This window comes from Elephas maximus, chromosome 22, assembly GCF_024166365.1.
Source record: "Elephas maximus indicus isolate mEleMax1 chromosome 22, mEleMax1 primary haplotype, whole genome shotgun sequence".
Classification (NCBI taxonomy): Eukaryota; Metazoa; Chordata; class Mammalia; order Proboscidea; family Elephantidae; genus Elephas; species Elephas maximus.
In genome coordinates, this window is record NC_064840.1 from 80,939,792 (window position 1) to 80,958,154 (window position 18,363).

Here is an 18,363-nt window from a genome sequence, read left to right on the forward strand (position 1 = left end):
CTTGAGCCCGGCACGCGTGTACCGGAAGGCTGGCGGGGGCCAGGCTCTGCTCTGCCAGCCGATTGGCCACGAGGTGGTGCCCGCCCCCAGAGCCCGGCATGCGTGCACCTGAAGGCCTGCGGAGGCCAGGCTCTGCTCCGCCAGCCGATTGGCCACGAGGCGGTGCCCGGCCCGCCCCCTGAGCCCAGCGCGCGTGCGCCCAAAGGCCGGCGGGGGCCGGGCTCTGCTCCGCCAGCCGATTGGCCACGAGTTGGTGCCCGGCCCGCCCCCTGAGCCCAGCGCGCTTGCGCCCAAAGGCCGGCGGGGGCCGGGCTCTGCTCCGCCAGCCGATTGGCCACGAGGCGGTGCCCGGCCCGCCCCCTGAGCCCAGCGCGCCTGTGCCCAAAGGCCGGCGGGGGCCAGGCTCTGCTTCGCCAGCCGATTGGCCAAGAGGCGGTGCCCGGCCCGCCCCCTGAGCCCAGCGCGCTTGCGCCGAAAGGCCGGCGGGGGCCAGGCTCTGCTTCGCCAGCCGATTGGCCAAGAGGCAGTGCCCGGCCCGCCCCCTGAGCCCAGCGGGCTTGCGCCTAAAGGCCGGCGGGGGCCAGGCTCAGCTGCCCCAGCCGATTGGCCAAGAGGCGGTGCCCGGCCCGCCCCCTGAGCCCAGCGCGCTTGCGCCTAAATGCCGGCGGGGGCCAGGCTCAGCCCCCCCAGCCGATTGGCCAAGAGGCGGTGCCCGGCCCGCCCCCTGAGCCCAGCGCGCTTGCGCCCAAAGGCCGGCGGGGGCCAGGCTCTGCTTCGCCAGCCGATTGGCCAAGAGGCGGTGCCAGGCCCGCCCCCTGAGCCCAGCGCGCTTGCGCCCAAAGGCCGGCGGGGGCCAGGCTCTGCTTCGCCAGCCGATTGGCCAAGAGGCGGTGCCAGGCCCGCCCCCTGAGCCCAGCGCGCTTGCGCCCAAAGGCCGGCGGGGGCCAGGCTCTGCTTCGCCAGCCGATTGGCCACGGGGCCACGTTTATAACACCTATCTTTTTTTTTTTTTTTCAATTTCAAAATTAACTTATGGAATAGATCCGTATACTGCTTAACATATGACACTCACTGTTCTAAATAATTTATGAGTATTAACTAATTCAAAAATTCTGAGTCGTAGCGACCCTGTGGGACGGAGCAGAGCTGCCCCATAGGGTTTCCAGGGAGCCGCTGGTGGGTTCACTGATGACCTTTCGGTGAGCGGCCAAACACTTAACCACTGCGCCACCGGGGCCCCCTGCATGAAAAGAGTGGAAAATAAATACACATTTACTTGTTTTAAAGACACATTGGCGTGTTTTAAGGAAAGCGCACAGATATGTATGTGTAACTCTTAGGAGTTTCCACTTTGACTCTTGTCTGACTGACAGTCGCATCAAATCAGGAGACTCCCGCTGATTTACTGTGGAACCTACTTTCATTTAAAGAATATAAAAACAGGAGCTGAATACCTAACATTTTGAAAACAAGCACACATATATGCTTATGTGCATATGTCCAAGTTTTTCCAGCATAGAAAGTTGAAACATTTTCTCGTAATAACTCAAAATTGTCAACATGTGTTCAGTGTCCTGCTCAGATGAATCTTTGTTCCTAAGAGGAGGAAAAAATGCAGATAAAATGTTTTTATAAATCACGTAATAGTTAAAACAAAGTGAATAACAGAGTAATGTTGGGATAAATTCTATTTAAAGCACATGTCTAGTAGTCTACGTTTTTCCAGGCACTTTAAATAACCTGCATAAGGTTTTTTATAAAACCACTAAGAATTTCAAACTTTGGACAGTTTCCAACATCCTGTAATAAATCAATTTAAATTGTGCAATTATTTTATATAAGTGAAATTGAAATATAAATTTTATGTGCTTAATCTTTTGAAAAACTAAGTTACCAAAATACCTATTTTGAGAATTCCTTATATAAAAGTCATTAACCATGAAAATTACCTAGAGCAATGGTGATATTTAGAATTTCATGAAATCTGATAGTTTACCCAATGGATTAGGAAATGGAACATTTTTTTTTAATTATTAAAAAAATTATTTAATCCTTAAAAACCTAGAAATAGCACTACCATACGATCCAGCAATCCCACTGCTCAGAATATATCCTAGAGAAATAAGAGCCTTTACGCAGATAGATACATGCACACCCACATTCATTGCAGCACTGTTTGCAATAACAAAAAGTTGGAAGCAGCCAAGGTGCCCATCAACGGATGAATGGATGAATAAATTATGGTATATTCACACAATGGAATACTACGCATTGATAAAGAACAGTGAGGAATCTGTGAAACATTTCATAACATGAAGGAATCTGGAAGGCATTATGCTGAGTGAAATTCATCAGTTGCAAAAGGACAAATATTGTGTAAGACCACTATTATAAGAACTCGAGAAATAGTTTAAATTGAGAAGAAAACATTCTTTTATGGTTATGAAAAGGGGGAGGGAGGGAGGGAGAGGGGTATTCACTAATTAGATAGTAGATAAGAACTACTTTAGGTGAAGGGAAAGGCACCACACAATACAGGAGAGGTCAGCACAACTGGACCAAACCAAAAGCAAAGAAGTTTCCTGAATAAACTGAATGCTTTGAAGGCCAGCATAGCAGGGGCGGGGTTTTGGGTATCATGGTTTCAGGGGACATCTAAGTCAATTGGCATAATAAAATCTATTAAGAAAACATTCTGCATCCCACTTTGGAGAGTGGCGTCTGGGGTCTTAAATGCTAGCAAGCAGTCATCAGATGCATCAATTGGTCTCAGCCCACCTGAATCAAAGGAGAATGAAGAACACCAAGGACACAAGGTAATTATGAGCCCAAGAGACAGAAAGGGCCACATAAACCAGCGACTACATCATCCTGAGACCAGAAGAACTAGGTGGTGCCCGGCCACAACCGATGACTGTCCTGACAGGGAACACAACAGAGAACCCCTGAGGGAGCAGGAGATCAGTGGGATGCAGACCCCAAATTCTCATAAAAAGACCAGACTTAATGGTCTGACTGTACTAGAAGGACCCCAGTGGTCATGGCCCACAGACCTTCTGTTAGCCCAAGACAGGAACCATTCCCCAAGCCAACTCTTCAGACAGGGATTGGACTGGACAATGGGCTAGAAAATGACACCGGTGAAGAATGAGCTTCTTGGATCAAGTAGACCATTTCCTATCTGAAGGGGAGATAAGAGGGCAGAGGGGGTCAGAAGTCAGCAGAATGGACACGAAAAGAGAGAGTGGAGGGAAGAAGCGGGCTGTCTCATTAGGGGGAGAACAATTAGGGGTATATAGCAAGGTGTATATAAATTTTTGTATGAAAGACTGACTTGTAAACTTAAAGCACAATAAAAATTTTTAAGGAATAAATTAAATTTTAATTTTTTTAAATTATTATAAAAGTAATGTATTGTGAGGGGCAACACTGCATAAAGACAAAGATCGTCTATGTTAGAGACACAGAGAATTAGATTCAAATCTTAGTCCCACAACTAACTGCAGCAGAATTCTAGGCAAGCAACTTTTAAAAAGGGGGTTTAAAAAGCTGTTTTACAAAGTTGTGAGAATTAAAGAAGATAGTGCAGTGCATAACGGTAGGCAGTTAACAAATGATTTTTTTTTTTTTTTTTTTGTAATAGGAGAAATACTTGGAAAAATGTTTTTATGCTTTTTTCTGTTTATGTAATCCCTCGGTCAGCCCAGGTATCTGTTCCCTCATTTTTCTCAAGGGTGGATTAGAACTGTTATAGCAAAAAATGGGAAAAGAAAGAAAAAGCTATTTAATTTCTGATATTCAAATAAAATGTTTTGAGAGAGAAAAACTTCATTCATGACAGAGCTGGCACTGCACCTCAGTGGGGAATTAATGGTTTTTTTTTCAATAAATGATGGGGAGACATTTGGTTATTGTCTTAGGCTGGGTTCTCTAGAGAAGCAAAACCAGAGAAGCGTATATATATATAAGAGAGATTTATCTCACGGAAATGGCTCACACAGCTGTAGAGGCCGGCAAGTTCCATGTCCATGGGTTAGGCATCAGGCTGGAGGCTTCTCTTGATTCACATAGTTGTAGGGGCTGATGAACCCAAGATCAGCAGGTCAGACAGCAGGCCATTGGCTCATGGGTTACAGAGGCTGATGAATCCAAGATTGGCAGGTAGGATGGCAAGCTGCTGGTTCATAGGCTTCGGACGTTGATGAATCCCAAGATCAGCAGGCAATATGGCAGGCCATTGGCTCAAGTCCCAAGAACTGGAGGTCAGCTGATGATGAGCCAGATGCAGGATCCAGAGCAAATGAGTGAGCTTTGCCAGAACATCCATATATATTGGATGCAAGCCACGCCCCCAAGGAAACTCCCTTTTCAACCTATTGGCTGACATCAGATCACAAAATGGTGGATGATTACATCAGATCACAAAAGGGAGAGTGATTACATCCTGTCACAAAATGGAGGATGACTATATAATTACAAGACTGCCAAACCACTGAGAATCATGGCCCAGCCAGTTGACACACAACCATCACAGTTATGTATATACAAAAAGAAGTTAGGCTGCTAACTCATACAAATGCAACAGAAAAACTACATGAGAAAGGCAAAACTAAAAATTTTATAAGACAATATAAAAAGAGTATTTCTAGGATCTTGAGGTATCAAAGAATTTCTTAAACAGGACACAAAATGTAAACCATAAAGGAAAAAAATGATAAATTACATTTGAACACCATAAAGAGGAAAAACAACCCACAAGCTGGGGAGGGATATTTAGAACTCAGTTAACACTCATAAATAAAGACCTGAACTCAGGATATACAGAGAACAACAAATCAACAAGACAAACAGCCCAAAGGTTAAAAGATTCGAATAGACACTTAAGAGAAAACGTGGATAGCCAGGAATCATAAAGGCGCCATGGTGGCACATCGGTTAAGCTCCAGGCTGCTAACTGAAAGGTTGGTGGTTTGAGCCCCTGCAGCAGCAGCTCCTCGGGTGAAAGATCTGGCAATCTGCCCCCATAAAGGTTATAGCCTAGAAAACCCTATGGGGCAGTTCTACTCTGCAAATCATGGGGTCACTGTGAGGCTGAATCAACTTAATGGCACCTAACAACAACAGGAAATATGAAAAAGAAGCCGTGGGCAGTGTGGGAGGGAATGGGGGAAGTAGGGGGAAAGATGGAGTCAGGCAGGGATATATATTAGCCACAGTCTGTCTCCAAGAAGAATGGAGCAACGTGTCTCAGTGAGAACTCATGTTTGGCTGGGGACAGTGCTCCAGAAGGAGCAGCTATGAATTGTTTTCAGTCAACATTCAAAGTAGCTGGGGATGGGGGCACTAACCTGTAAAGAGGATCTAGGAAGGTACCAACAACACCCACCATACCTGCCCTTTAAATCATCAATTTTGTTAAGATTATCACCAATTAATGTCTACAATACCTAATATACAATTTCCTAAATCTACAGTGTTACACAAATAGTTGTCAAGTTTCGAACAATATTATATCTAGTCTCAAGATTTGGCAGAAAAAAAAAAATGACTCTTTTTTCAATCTTCTCTTAGTTCTTACATTCTCAAATTAAAAAGTACTAGCTAGAATATTACAAGAATAGATCTGATGCATTGAACACTAATGATCGAAGACCAGACGAGTTTTGGAATGACATCAAGGACATTATATATGAAGGAAGCAAAATGTCATTAAAAAACAGGAAAGAAAAGACAAAATGGGTGTCTGAAAAGACTGAAACTTGCTCTTGAACACAGAGTAGCTTAAAGGAATAGAAGAAATAATGAAGTAAATTTGCTGGGTGGCTCTAGAAGACAAAGGAAAGTACGATAATGAAATGTGCAAAGACCTGGAGTTAGAAAGTGTGAAGGAACGAAAACACTCAGCATTCCTCAGACTGAAAGAACTGAAGAAAAAAATCAAACCTTCAATTGCAATATTGAAGTATTCTATAGCCAAAATATTGAACGACACAGGAAGCATCAAAAGAAGACGGAAGGAATAGTCACTGAACCAAAAAGAATTGGTTGACATTCAACTCTTTCAGGAGGTAGCGTATGATCAAGAACTGATGGTACTGAAGGAAGAAGTTCAAGCCATACTGAAGGCATTGGTGAAAAATAAGACCCCAGGATTTGACAGAATACCAATTGAGATATTTCAACAAATGAATGCAAAGTTGAAAGCACTCCTTGGAAGCGCTCTGTTGTCTATGCCAAGAAATTTGAAAGATGAAGCTACCTAGCCAACTGACTGGAAGACATCTATATTTGTAACCATTCCAAAGAAAGGTGATCTGACAGAATGCAGAAATTATCACATAATATCGCTAATATCACACACAAGTAAAATTTTGCCGAAGATAATTCAAAAACAATTACAGCAGTGCATTGCAGGGAGCTGCCAGAAAATTCAAGCCAGATTTAGAAGAGGACGTGGAACAAGAGATATCATTGCTGATGTCAGGTGGATCTTGGCTGAAAGCAATAAAAACCAGAAAGATGTTTACCTGTGTTTTATTGACTACGCAAAGTCATTCGACTGTGTGGCTCATAACTAATTATGGTTAACATTGTGAAGAGTGAGAATTCCAGAACAATTAATTGTGCTTATGTGGAACCTGTGCATAGACCAAGAGGCAGTCACTTGAACAGAACAAGGAGGTATTTTGGTTTAAAGTCAGAGAAGGTGTGCGTCAGGGGTGTATTCTTTCACCATACTTACTCAATCTGTATGCTGAGCAAATAATCTGAGAAGCAGGACCATATGAAGAATAGGCCATCAGGATTAGAGAAAGACTCATTAAGATCCTGTGATATGCAGATGATACAACCTTGCTTGCTGAAAGTGAAGAGGACTAGAAGTACTTACTGATGAAGATCAAAGACCACAGCCTTCAGGATGGATTACACCTCAACATAAAGAAAACAAAAGTCCTCACTACTGGACCAGTAAGCAACATCATGATAAACAGAGAAAAGATTGAAGTTGCCAAGGTTTTCATTTTACATGGATCCACAATCAACACCCATGGAAGCAGCAGCCAAGAAATCAAACGACGTATTGGAGAAATCTGCTGCAAAAGACCTCTTTAAAGTGTTAAAAAGCCAAGATGTCATTTTGAGGACTAAGGAGCCCCTGACCCAAGCCATGGTATTTTCAATCGCCTCATACACACGCGAAAGCTGGACAATACATAAGAAAGACAGAAGAAGAATCGATGCATTTGAATTATGGTTTTGACAAAGAATACTGAATATACCATGGACTGCCAGAAGGACAATCAAATCTGTCTTGGAAGAAGTACAGCCAGAATGCTCCTAAGGAGTGAGGACAGCAGGACTAGATCTCACTTACTTTGGGCATGTTATCAGGAGGGACCAGTCTCTGGAGAAGGACATCGTACTTGATAAAGTAGAAGTTTGGTGAAGAAGAGCAAGACCCTCAGTGAGATGGACTGAATCAATGGCTGCAACAATGGGCTTAAACATAGCAATGATTGTGAGGACGGTGCAGGACCAGGCAGTGTTTTGTTCTGTTGTACAAAGGGTGGCTATGAGTTGGAATCAACTCGACAGCACCTACCAACAACAACAATGCCAACTTAAGATTTCTGGAATCATATAATCAAATAATCTTATATCTCAGAAGGGAGATTTAGAAATCGTCAGTTCAAAAATTACTTATCCAAACTAAAGATGAGGAAAATGACTCTTCAGAAAATTAAATGACTGTTCCAAAATCACAAAAATAGTTCAGTAATTTTTTTTCCTAACTTATCAAATTATCTCCCCTTTTTTTCATTTCATTCTCAATAATGAAGAATTTTACTGACCAAAATAGTATCATGGGATGGTATAAATGTTGCTTTCCAATCACAGGAAGGATCTCTTGAGTTCCTCTCTTGACCACCAATCAGGAACCTTTACTGGAAGCTTCTTACTGATTGGTGAAAGTCAGATGTAACAGTAGAATGCCAAGGAGTCAATGAAAAAGCATAGCAACAACTGAGTTTGCTGTCTGACTACCCTCAGCCTAGGCCAACCTGGACTCCTTCATCCCAAATGAGGTGGCCTCTACATTGTATATGAAGGCTCTGATTTACCATTCAATTGTGACCCATCTTAAAACATGGCAACCAAATGTAGACGGGAAGATAAAACTGAACAATAGAGCTAAAATCAAGTGTATCCCCAGGTAAAATACTTTCATTTGAAATGGCTTGGTCTGATGAGCTTCAGTTACAGGGCAAGAGGAAGGTAGCTATGCACAGGAGTTGCATCTACGGGCAGTGTCACCAAACCCCACTACTGGCCACAGCGTGGAGGGTGACATTACCTAGTGCAGCAGGTGAACTCATAGTCGGGGGGGGGGACTTTCAAACATGTCTCAGCATTAGCCCCATGGAAGATGGCTATAGACTCCCATAGCTATAGAGGGTCCTGGTTTCTAGGAAAGATGATTTGCATCCCAAAGCTGGTAGCTCAGGCCCTGTCCTTAGGCCATGAGGCAAGTACAGTTTCTTTAATCGGTGCCACATTGGAATGCAGTTACCTTCTGCACGTTTCTGGAGGAAGATAGTTCTAACCATGTTATATTTTATTCCCGTTTACAGAATACACGTTGTGGAGACAGGATGAAGCTGACCAGTGAAAAGTTGCCCATGAACCCCGCTTATACGTCTCTCGTAACCCAGTATGCTTTTAAGAACCAAAAATTATTCCAATGGAGAAAGGAAAAGACTGGCACAAATCCTGGTATTTAAACTTCCCCTGGAAAATATTTTCACCAAAAGTTAATTATGTATGCTAGAGCAAACGAGACAAGAAATATGAGTCTTACTGCTTTCAAGGAAGTGGTTAATTTTTCAGTCCTTTCCAGCTTTCCCACAAGAATCTGTGAAATTGCTACTTATTTCTCTGGTGGCCAGTCACCAGTGGCGGGGGGGGGGGGGCAGTCTCACAATTAGATCCTGACCCTGATTGTATTTTCAGCACCTAAGATCCACCTTCTGGAAAAGAGAAGCCAGATGGCACTCCTATTAAAGAGAACAGTGCTGTGCTATACCTTTTTCACATAGACTTTAAAAAAATTAAATTGGAGATGATTAGCTCATTAGAAGGTAGTTCTAATTAAGGATAAAATTAAGAATTTAACTAACTACAGGTAGCTTTGCCCAAAGAAAAGCCTATGCTTAGACTTAAACTTCATTACTTGGGTTCCTGCCTGGCAGTGAACAAAGTTACTTTGAAAACTAATCAACAAACAGTTCTTGATGGTACAAGGCAAGGTGGTAGGTGCTGTGAAGGATGTAAAATATAAGAATTTACCCATATTCTCAGGGAATTTACGTTTTAATCTGAGGAAAGAAAAGTAAGTATGTATGACAAGGAATAGCACAGGATTACGTGAGAAGTGCTGAGTGAGTGACAGCGGACAACACGGGCTCTGGGAAACTAGAGAAGAAGAAAAAACTAGAGAGCTCGCTGTAATTTAATGGAGGAGTTTACTGAGATGGCGTAGGTTAGGCTGGCCTTTGAAGATCAGTAGGAAGAAATTCTGGGTCAAGGAAACAGTATGAGCAAAGACATGGAGACAAGATACACTCAGAAAGACGAAGAGGCACGTGTAGTTGAAGTAAAAACTTCAGGTTGGTGCCAGAGGTCCTCGGACCTTCTGAAGAAAGCACTTCCATAGGTTTACCTGTGTTTGTGGTAGACCTTGAACCTACCTATTCTAATGCTTTTCCCTTTTTTTTTTTTTTTTGTAAATAATTTTTATTGTGCTTTAAGTGAAAGTTTACAAATCAAGTCAGTCTCTCACATATAAACTTATATACACCTTACTACATACTCCCACTTACTTTCCCCCTAATGAGTCAGCCCGCTCCCTCCTTCCAGTCTCTCCTTTCGTGACCATTTTGCCGGTTTCTAACCCTCTCTACCCTCCCATCTCCTCTCCAGACAGGAGATGCCAACAGTCTCAAGTGTCCACCCGATACAAGTAGCTCACTCTTCATCAGCATCTCTCTCCAACCCATTGTCCAGTCCCTTCCATGTCTGATGAGTTGTCTTTGGGAATGGTTCCTGCCCTGGGCCAACAGAAGGTTTGGGGACCATGACCCCCGGGATTCTTCTAGTCTCAGTCAGACCATCAAGTCTGGTCTTTTGATGAGAATTTGGGGTCTGCATCCCACTGTTCTTCTGCTCCCTCAGGGGTTCTCTGTTGTGCTCCCTGTCAGGGCAGTCATCGGTTGTGGCTGGGCACCATCTAGTTCTTCTGGTCTCAGGATGATGTAGTCTCTAGTTCATGTGGCCCTTCCTGTCTCTTGGGCTTATAATTACCTTGTGTCCTTGGTGTTCTTCATTCTCCTTTGATCCAGGTGGGTCGAGACCAATTGATGCATCTTAGATGGCCGCCTGTAGCATTTAAGACCCCCTAATGCTTTTTCCTTGAGCTAAGAAATGAGAACTAGGAAGGAAACTGATATTAACAGAGTCAGATGAGTTCTATGTAATTTATTATTTCAAGAAGGAACATTCACATAGTATGGTTACACATGGAATTACTTTGCCTTTTTTTAATCAGATCGTTACAGCCACGCTGCTTTGGTGGACAAAGCGTTGCAGCTCTTGAATGAAAGAATCAGAAGAGGGGACACTATGGCATATTTCCTACGAGGTCAACTCTATTTTGAAGAGGTGTCATTTCTTTCTTTTCATTTCCTGTAATGCTGTCATTAGATCCTCATTGCTAAATTTTCCTGTAGAGTTCATTACATTATTACACCAGGGAATTTCTGTCAAATTACATCGATTACAGTTGTGGCTTTAAGTGTGATAGGTTGGTACATGCTTAAGGTAATGTCTGACATTTCTTCATAAAAGTTATTCTAATGAATGTCATTTGTTGGAATCACTTTGCTATAAAGTACATTTTCACACTATAAATTAAAAATCTAATTTTTAGATTTTTGTTCAAAATGTTTAACATTATTTGAATAATGTTTTCATATTAATAATAATTGAAGACCCTGGCTCTTACATAGAGCTGAAAGGTGCTTTACATCTTCCCACACAGAGTGAGAAGGGAATTGCCCCTTCATCCATATTATGCTGGGATGTCCCGAGAAACAGATTGAGGAAGAACTATGCAAACTATGATCCTAACTTCAGTAGAAGCCTCAAATCTTCATTGAACTCCAAAGAAAGATGTGAAAAGGGACCAACTGTCCCCAATCCCTCGCCATCCACAGAATATGTGGGCAGCTATTCACCTGTATCCCACTTAGCCTCTAGCTTTTGATGGTTCCTTCATTTGCTCTGGTGATAAGGATTTGTTGAGAACTTGTCCTGTTGTTCTGCTCCCATCCCTGTGAGGGTAAGAGCATACTCTCTCAGCTTTGAGCATGGTTTTAAACATGGCTCCAGAGCTTGTTAACTGTGTATCCCTGGACACAAGTACTTCTTGGTGGCTTGTTTCCTCATTTATAAAAGGGAAATAATATGTGTCTCATAGAAGATTAAATGTATGAGTTGTAAAAATGCCAACACAGCCTGGCATCTAGTAAGTGCCATATAAATGTTTGCTATTATCCTAGACACTGAAAAATATATACATTTTCCAGTGCCTAGCATAATAATATACATATAGTGATGAGGTAATTAGAATGTCCCCATTTCATAAAGCTTACAGTCTAGTAGGCAGAACAAAATAAAATATAAATAAGGAAAAGTACTATGAAAGCAATTAAATGGGTATTGTGATAGGGAATATAATAACTTAAGGGTAGGGTGGACGAGTCTGTTGTTGAAACCAAAACTTGAAGGAGAGGAAATAAGCAATCCAAATACTCAAGGAGAAGAGCGTTCCAGGTAGAGGGAGCAGCAAACACAAGGTTTCAGAGATGAGAACGGGCTCCGTGAGCTCTAGGAATTAAAGGAGGCCAATGTGGTCGTCACAACTGGACCAATGAGCAACATCACGATAAACGGAGAAAAGATTGAAGTTGTCAAGGATTTCATTTTACTTGGATCCACAATCAACACCCATGGCAGCAGTCAAGAAATCAAAAGACGTATTGCATTGGGCAAATCTGCTGCAAAAGACCTCTCTAAACTTAAAAAGCAAAGATGTCACTTAAAGACTAAAGTATGCCTGACCCAAACCATGTTATTTTCAATCACCTCATATGCGTTCAAAAGCTGTACAAGGAATAAGGAAGACCAATCAAGAATTGATGCATTTGAATTATGGTGTTGGTGAAGAATACTGAATATACCACAGACTACTGAAGAACAAACAAATCCGTGCTGCAAGAAGTACAGCCAGAATGCTCCTCGGAAGCAAGGATGGCAAGACTTCGTCTCACATACTTTGGACTTATCAGGAAGGACCAGTCCCTGGAGGACATCATGCTTGGTAAAATACAGGGTCATCGAAAAAGAGGAAGACCCTCAATGAGATGGATTGACACAGTGGCTGCAAAAATAGGCTCAAACTTAACAGTTGGGAGGATGGTGCAGGGCCAGGCAGTGTTTCCTTTTGTTGTACATAGGGTCCCTATGAGTCGGAACCAACTCGACGGCATCTAAGGACAATGTGGTAAAAAGCAAGGCAGAGAATGGCTCTAGATGTTTAAAACGTAATAGGAATCCATTGACGTGTTTTGAGTCTATGATGAACAAATTAGAGAGCAAGAATGGAAACAAGATCTCTTTAGGAGACTTCAGTTAGGAGAGGATGGCCTGGAGGTGACAGTGGAGCTGGGTCCTGGATTTATTTAAAATGATGATGAAATATGACATCATAGACTGAAAAGTAGAGAATAACTGGGAGGAAATGACTTCTGAGGGGAAGATCAAGAGCTCGATTTTTGGCTGTATTGTGTTTGAGATGCCCATTAGTCATCCAAGAAGACATGTTTCAAAGTAGAAACTTATATATAGGAGTATAGACCTCAAGAGAGAAGTTTGAGTTGAAGGTATATATTTGAGATTTCTCAGCATGTATATGGTATTTAAAAAGAGCCCTGGTGGTACAATGGTTAAAGTGCTTGGCTGCTAACCAAAAGGTCAGCGGCTGGAACCCACCAGCCTGTTTGCGGGAGAAAGATGTGGCAGTCTGCTTCCTTACAAGATTTACAACCTTGGAAACCCTATGGGGCAGTTCTACTTTGCCCTATAGGGTAGCTATGAGTTAGAATCAACTTGACAACACTGGGTTTGGGTTTTCGTTTATGTGGTATTTAAAATCATGAAAACTGAAAGGACTTCCTTTCTCTTCCTCTCATGGAGTAACTTTTCCGGCACTCTCACGTCTAGACAAACACTGGCCAGAAAGAGTGAGCTTTAACAGCTCATTCATTTATTCATCCATTCATCAGATACTGTCTCGTTGTTGGACACCCTGTTGGCGTAGTGGTTAAGTGATATGGCTGCGAACCAAAAGGTCGGCAGTTCGAATCTGCCAGGCGCTCCTTGGAAACTCTACGGGGCAGTTATACTCTGCCCTATAGGGTCGCTATGAGTCGGAATCGACTCGATGGCACTGGGTTTGGTTTTGGGTTGGTCTCATTGTTACATTTTTTAGATTTCTGTTGGTGTTTTGGTGCAGTTTTAATTTTTATCAATTTGTTGATTAATATAGTTTGTGAAAAGAGCAAGTCATTTGTTTTTTGTATTTTCCAAAAGTTGTATTTCTCTAGCCCATTCCTCCTAGGAATGACCACTCAACTCAGTAAATGACCTTCTTTCCACCATTACATGTCATTTTTTAGTGTAAGGCATTTCCGTGATGGATTAAGATACCAAACCAAACCCGTTGCTGTCGAGTCGATTCTGACTCATATCTACCCTATAGAAGAGTAGAACTGCCCCATAGGATTTCCAAGGAGCAGCTGGTGGTTTTGAATGTCTGACATTTTGGTTAGCAGTCGAGCTCTTAACCCCTGCACCACCAGAACTCCGGATATAAACCCCACATTAATCCCTTACACCTTAGCATGTTTGTTATCAATCTTCTGACTGCTGAGGAGCCTTACATAAATGACATATGACAAGTCAATTTTGGTAGGAAGTACGGGAAGATAATTATAGAGAATCATGTTTGTTTTTCCATGTCTTCTCCCTAGCCAGAAAAGTGCTGAGCCGGAGAGCATGAGCCATAATAGTAAATATCCTGATGTTCATATTTTCTGAGACTTTGGTCCCTGCTCTGAAGTTTCTCAAACTCCCCCAGTGGTGGGTAATAAAGCAAGCTAGATTGAGCTGGGCTGTCATTTTGAGTGAAGAAGGCCTAAGACAGTCTCACTAGATTCCTCCTGGTTACTTCCTTCAGTTGCCATATTTAAACCCAAAGGCAAACCCACTGCCCTCAAGTTGATTCCAATTCATAGCGACCCTATAGGACAGAGTAGAACTGCTCCATAGAGTTTCCAAGGAGCAGCTGGTGGATTAGAACTACTGACCTTTTGGTTAGCAGCCAAACTCTTTAACCACTGTGCCACCAGTGCTCCGTTGCCATATTTAGGTCAATTTAATTGATGTTCTATTGTGTTGATTGTTGTCAATGACTTACCTGCAAATGCACTGGGTGTGGGGTTTTTGTTGTTGTTGTTTTATTTTGTACTAATTCACACTTAGATGGGAGTTAACATTTGGTTGAGATCAGTTTTAAAATCATAATAAAAATATTTCATATTTTCTGGGGGTTTATAGGGATGGTATGAAGAAGCATTACAACAGTTTGAAGAAATCAAGGAGAAAGATCATCAAGCAATTTACCAGCTAGGAGTAATGTATTATGATGGGCTGGGGACACCTGTAAATGCTGTAAGTCATTGTGTTTTTTTCCAGTGTTTAGTGTGTCATTCTTAATGGAATATCTGATATAATTAAAATGATTTATATTTTAATAATATATCTATATCCTTATATTTTAATACTATATCTCTATCCTTATATTGTTTGGTGTGGTGATTTATCCTTATATTTTAATAATACTTAAACTTTTCGAATTTTAATGGATATCAGTTGTCAGTTTTACATTTATGTGAAAAACAAAATCGATTTCTTTTTTTTGCCCTTCTCCCCTTCCCCATTTCCAATTCCAACCCCAGGCTAGCAGCTCTGTCCAAAACCCTTCCAGATTGCCTAAGTAACTGGGTTCCGCTATTAAAAAGAATGAGCCTCTTTTACTTGAACTTTTGGTAAGTTTACATTTAATGACTCTCCCCAAATGCTTGAGGTGCTTCATCTTTTCCATAGTTCCTACTTTATACTGATAAGAACTAGGGTTGTTCTACCGGAACTGTGTCTGTGTTGAACTGGTCATTACATTTTCATTCCTGTGGTATCTAAGGCGGACAGGGTGAACAAACAGCAGCAGGAACTTCTTGGCACTGGATACCTTTTAGGACAAAGTTTGTCTCTTCCAGGACACAGTTTTCCTTTGTGAATTCAGTTTAGTGAATGACTAGAGGAGCCCTGGTGGTTCAGTGGTTAAGAGCTCAGCTGCTAACCAAAAGGTCAGCAGTTCCAAACCACCAGCCACTCTTTGGAAAACCTATGGGGCAGTTCTACTCTGTTTATAGGGTCGCTATGAGTCAGAATCAACACCCTGGCAATAGGTTTGGTTTTTAGTTTTTTTTTTTAATAGCACTAGATCTTGAGGAAAAAAAAACATTTCATATGGCATACCTGCTCAGAAATAAATACTGTAGGAAATTCAGATAATCTTGGCTAAGAAATTTAATAAGTCAATTTACCATGAATTACTTCAGTTGTACAATTTGAATCTGAGGGTCAATTAGAATTTTTTAATTCTCTGAATTACTACAGAAACGGAAACCCTGGTAGCATAGTCGTTAAGAGCTACGGCTGCTAACCAAAAGGTCGGCAGTTCGAATCCATCAGGTGCTCCTTGGAAACCTTATAGGGCAGTTCTACCCTGTCCTATAGGGTCACTATGAGTTGAAATCGACTCGACGGCAACGAGTTTGGTTTTTTTTGGACTGTTAGCTGTCAGTAACATGTCTGCTTTAAAATGCTCTGCAGTGGGGTCATGTAGCGGAGCAAGCAGTGTGGACAGAGGCCAACTAGAGAGGGCCTGCAACTAGAGAGGGCTCTTATATGCCCACACCTAGTTGGCACAAAGGTTAAGTGCTCGGCTGCTAAACAAAAGGTTGGCAGTTCAAACCCACCCAGAGGTGCCTTGGAAATAAGGCCAGTTGATCTGCTTCTGAAAGGTCGTGGCAACTAACAACAATTGTAAATAATAGAGCTTAAGGGTAAATATTATAGTAAATAACAGAGTTTAAATGTAGAGCACTTTTTTCTATAGTTGACTGGAGCAGACAGTTTTCTTTCTTCTGTGCTTAGAAAGAACTATTGTAAATTCTGTCTCAAATGAAAAAAGGGAACATGGGAATAGAATTCTGTACCTAATGACTCAGAAGGGAATGACATCCCTATATATTATGAACTCACTTAAATAACGTTTTTGGATGGGTCCCTTTCATACACAAATAATCGAATGATATTCTCTTCTTAAGCTTCCTTTTCACAGTATTTTTTTTTTTTTTTAACTTGTAGTTTGGGCAGTTATTTTTCATAGGATCACTGGCAGATTCTGACCTTACCTTGGCCACAGGCTGTACTGTTTCCAGCTAAGACCTTGCAGTTGTGTGCTGTTTGACAGCACATATCGTTCACCACTACTGAACACCTCAAACATGAGTCTGAGTGGGTGTACTTATACACAAAGAGCTAAGCTTATGCTCTTAGGAAAAAAAGACATAAGAGTTCTCTATTCCAGATATTTCTTCATCTGGGATTCAGGTCTTGCAAAGCTTAAAACAGGTGTCTTCTTTTAGCATTCAGAAGAAGATAAAATAATGGGCAATATAAAAGGAAAAGTTTTGGTTTTGCCCCTGAAAGGACAATGGAGTCTCTGAAACCTACCTCATTTACTGGGTGATTTTTTTCCTTAATATTTATTATTTTTAAATGTTTACTGAAGCTTCTTATACACTTTACATTTCTAACTCAAAGACTCACAGAGTTCAGAAATAAAAGATGAATAAATCATTCAGTTCAATCCTTTACGAGGAAATACCCAATACAATGTTCAGTAAATGTTGGTTGAATGAAATTATTTTCTCTCTTTCAAACAGGGAGATTGTAACATCAGTGTCTTACTTCTTGACAAATTTGCACATTTCTCCTTTTAAGCAAATAAAAGATGTCCCAAATATAGGTATGCATTTGTTTTCCTTCCATAAAATCCATAATTTTATAATTTCTTAACTCACTTGAAATCCCCACATTACTCCTGCAACACTCCCTGTTTTTACCAGCATATAAACGTCCAATTTAACTTGCGCCTTTCTTGAGCCCATTTTCCAGTCTGTGGAATCATTCCCAGCAGCACACAAAAATCTTAACAGAAGCTTTCCCTAGGCCCCACATCTCCACTGTTTTCCTCCTTCCAGAAACGTGTCCACACAAGCTGCTCCCCGTTCCTTCCCTTGGATTCACCCACAAACTCGCTCTACTCTGGTAGTCTATGGAAACTCTCACCTGGATCACCCGACTCCCTGTGCTGTCAAATCCAGGGGTTAGTTATCTCTGTTCATCTACTCACTCTACAACAGTCTTTATCACTGATCTCCTCCCTCTCTCATCTCTAACCCTCTGTTCCCTTGGCTCCTTTGAACACCTGACTCTCCTGGTTTACTGCTGACAATGTATGTAGCTATGCAAATGTTTGTTGTGTTATTCACTCTACTTTCCTATATGCTTGAAATTTTTTATATAAAAAGTTTTAAAAAGGAACTCATAAGCAATGCAACCGTGTTGTTGTTGTGTGCCGTCACGTCAATTCTGACTCATAGTGACCCTACAGGACAGAGTAGAACTGCCCCATAGGGTTTCCAAGAAGCGGCTGGTGGATTCAAACTGCCAGCCTTTTGGTTAGCAGCCTGAGCTCTTAACCACTGCGCCACCAGGGCTCCAATGCAACCCTAGACAAATATAATTTGTGTAAATTCCCCTGTTATAGGAGTAAACACGTGCTTTACTTAAAGCAAATGAAATAGAAAAAATTTTTAAATGGCAAGAAAAAGATATATCAATCGACAGAAGTATGCATAGACATATGCATTAAAACTTCATGAGAAATTATTATATACAGTGATAACTTAAGCTCTAAAAAAAAAAAAAAACTCTAGTCAGTATGAAAAAGATAATACAGAGCCTGTATGTGCTAAACATAGCATCAAACTACATAAAGGAAAAAGTGCTCAAACTACACAAAATATTTAAAAAGTCAAAAAATTTTATTAA

General features: G+C 41.5%; 1 protein-coding gene across 2 annotated transcripts in view; it reads left to right on the top strand.

The window, feature by feature from the left end:
- LRP2BP (LRP2 binding protein) overlaps positions 1-18,363 on the top strand; it is a 30,111-nt gene that overhangs the window by 369 nt on the left and 11,379 nt on the right. Inside the window, exons 2-4 of one of the 2 annotated variants that reach the window (XM_049866267.1) lie at positions 8,634-8,775; positions 10,607-10,719; positions 14,737-14,850. In XM_049866267.1, the coding sequence (XP_049722224.1) occupies positions 8,655-8,775; positions 10,607-10,719; positions 14,737-14,850 (348 nt within the window). In that variant the 5' untranslated portion in view covers positions 8,634-8,654. The remainder of the gene's footprint in view (positions 1-8,633; positions 8,776-10,606; positions 10,720-14,736; positions 14,851-18,363) is intronic. The other variant, XM_049866268.1, reaches the window with a different exon arrangement.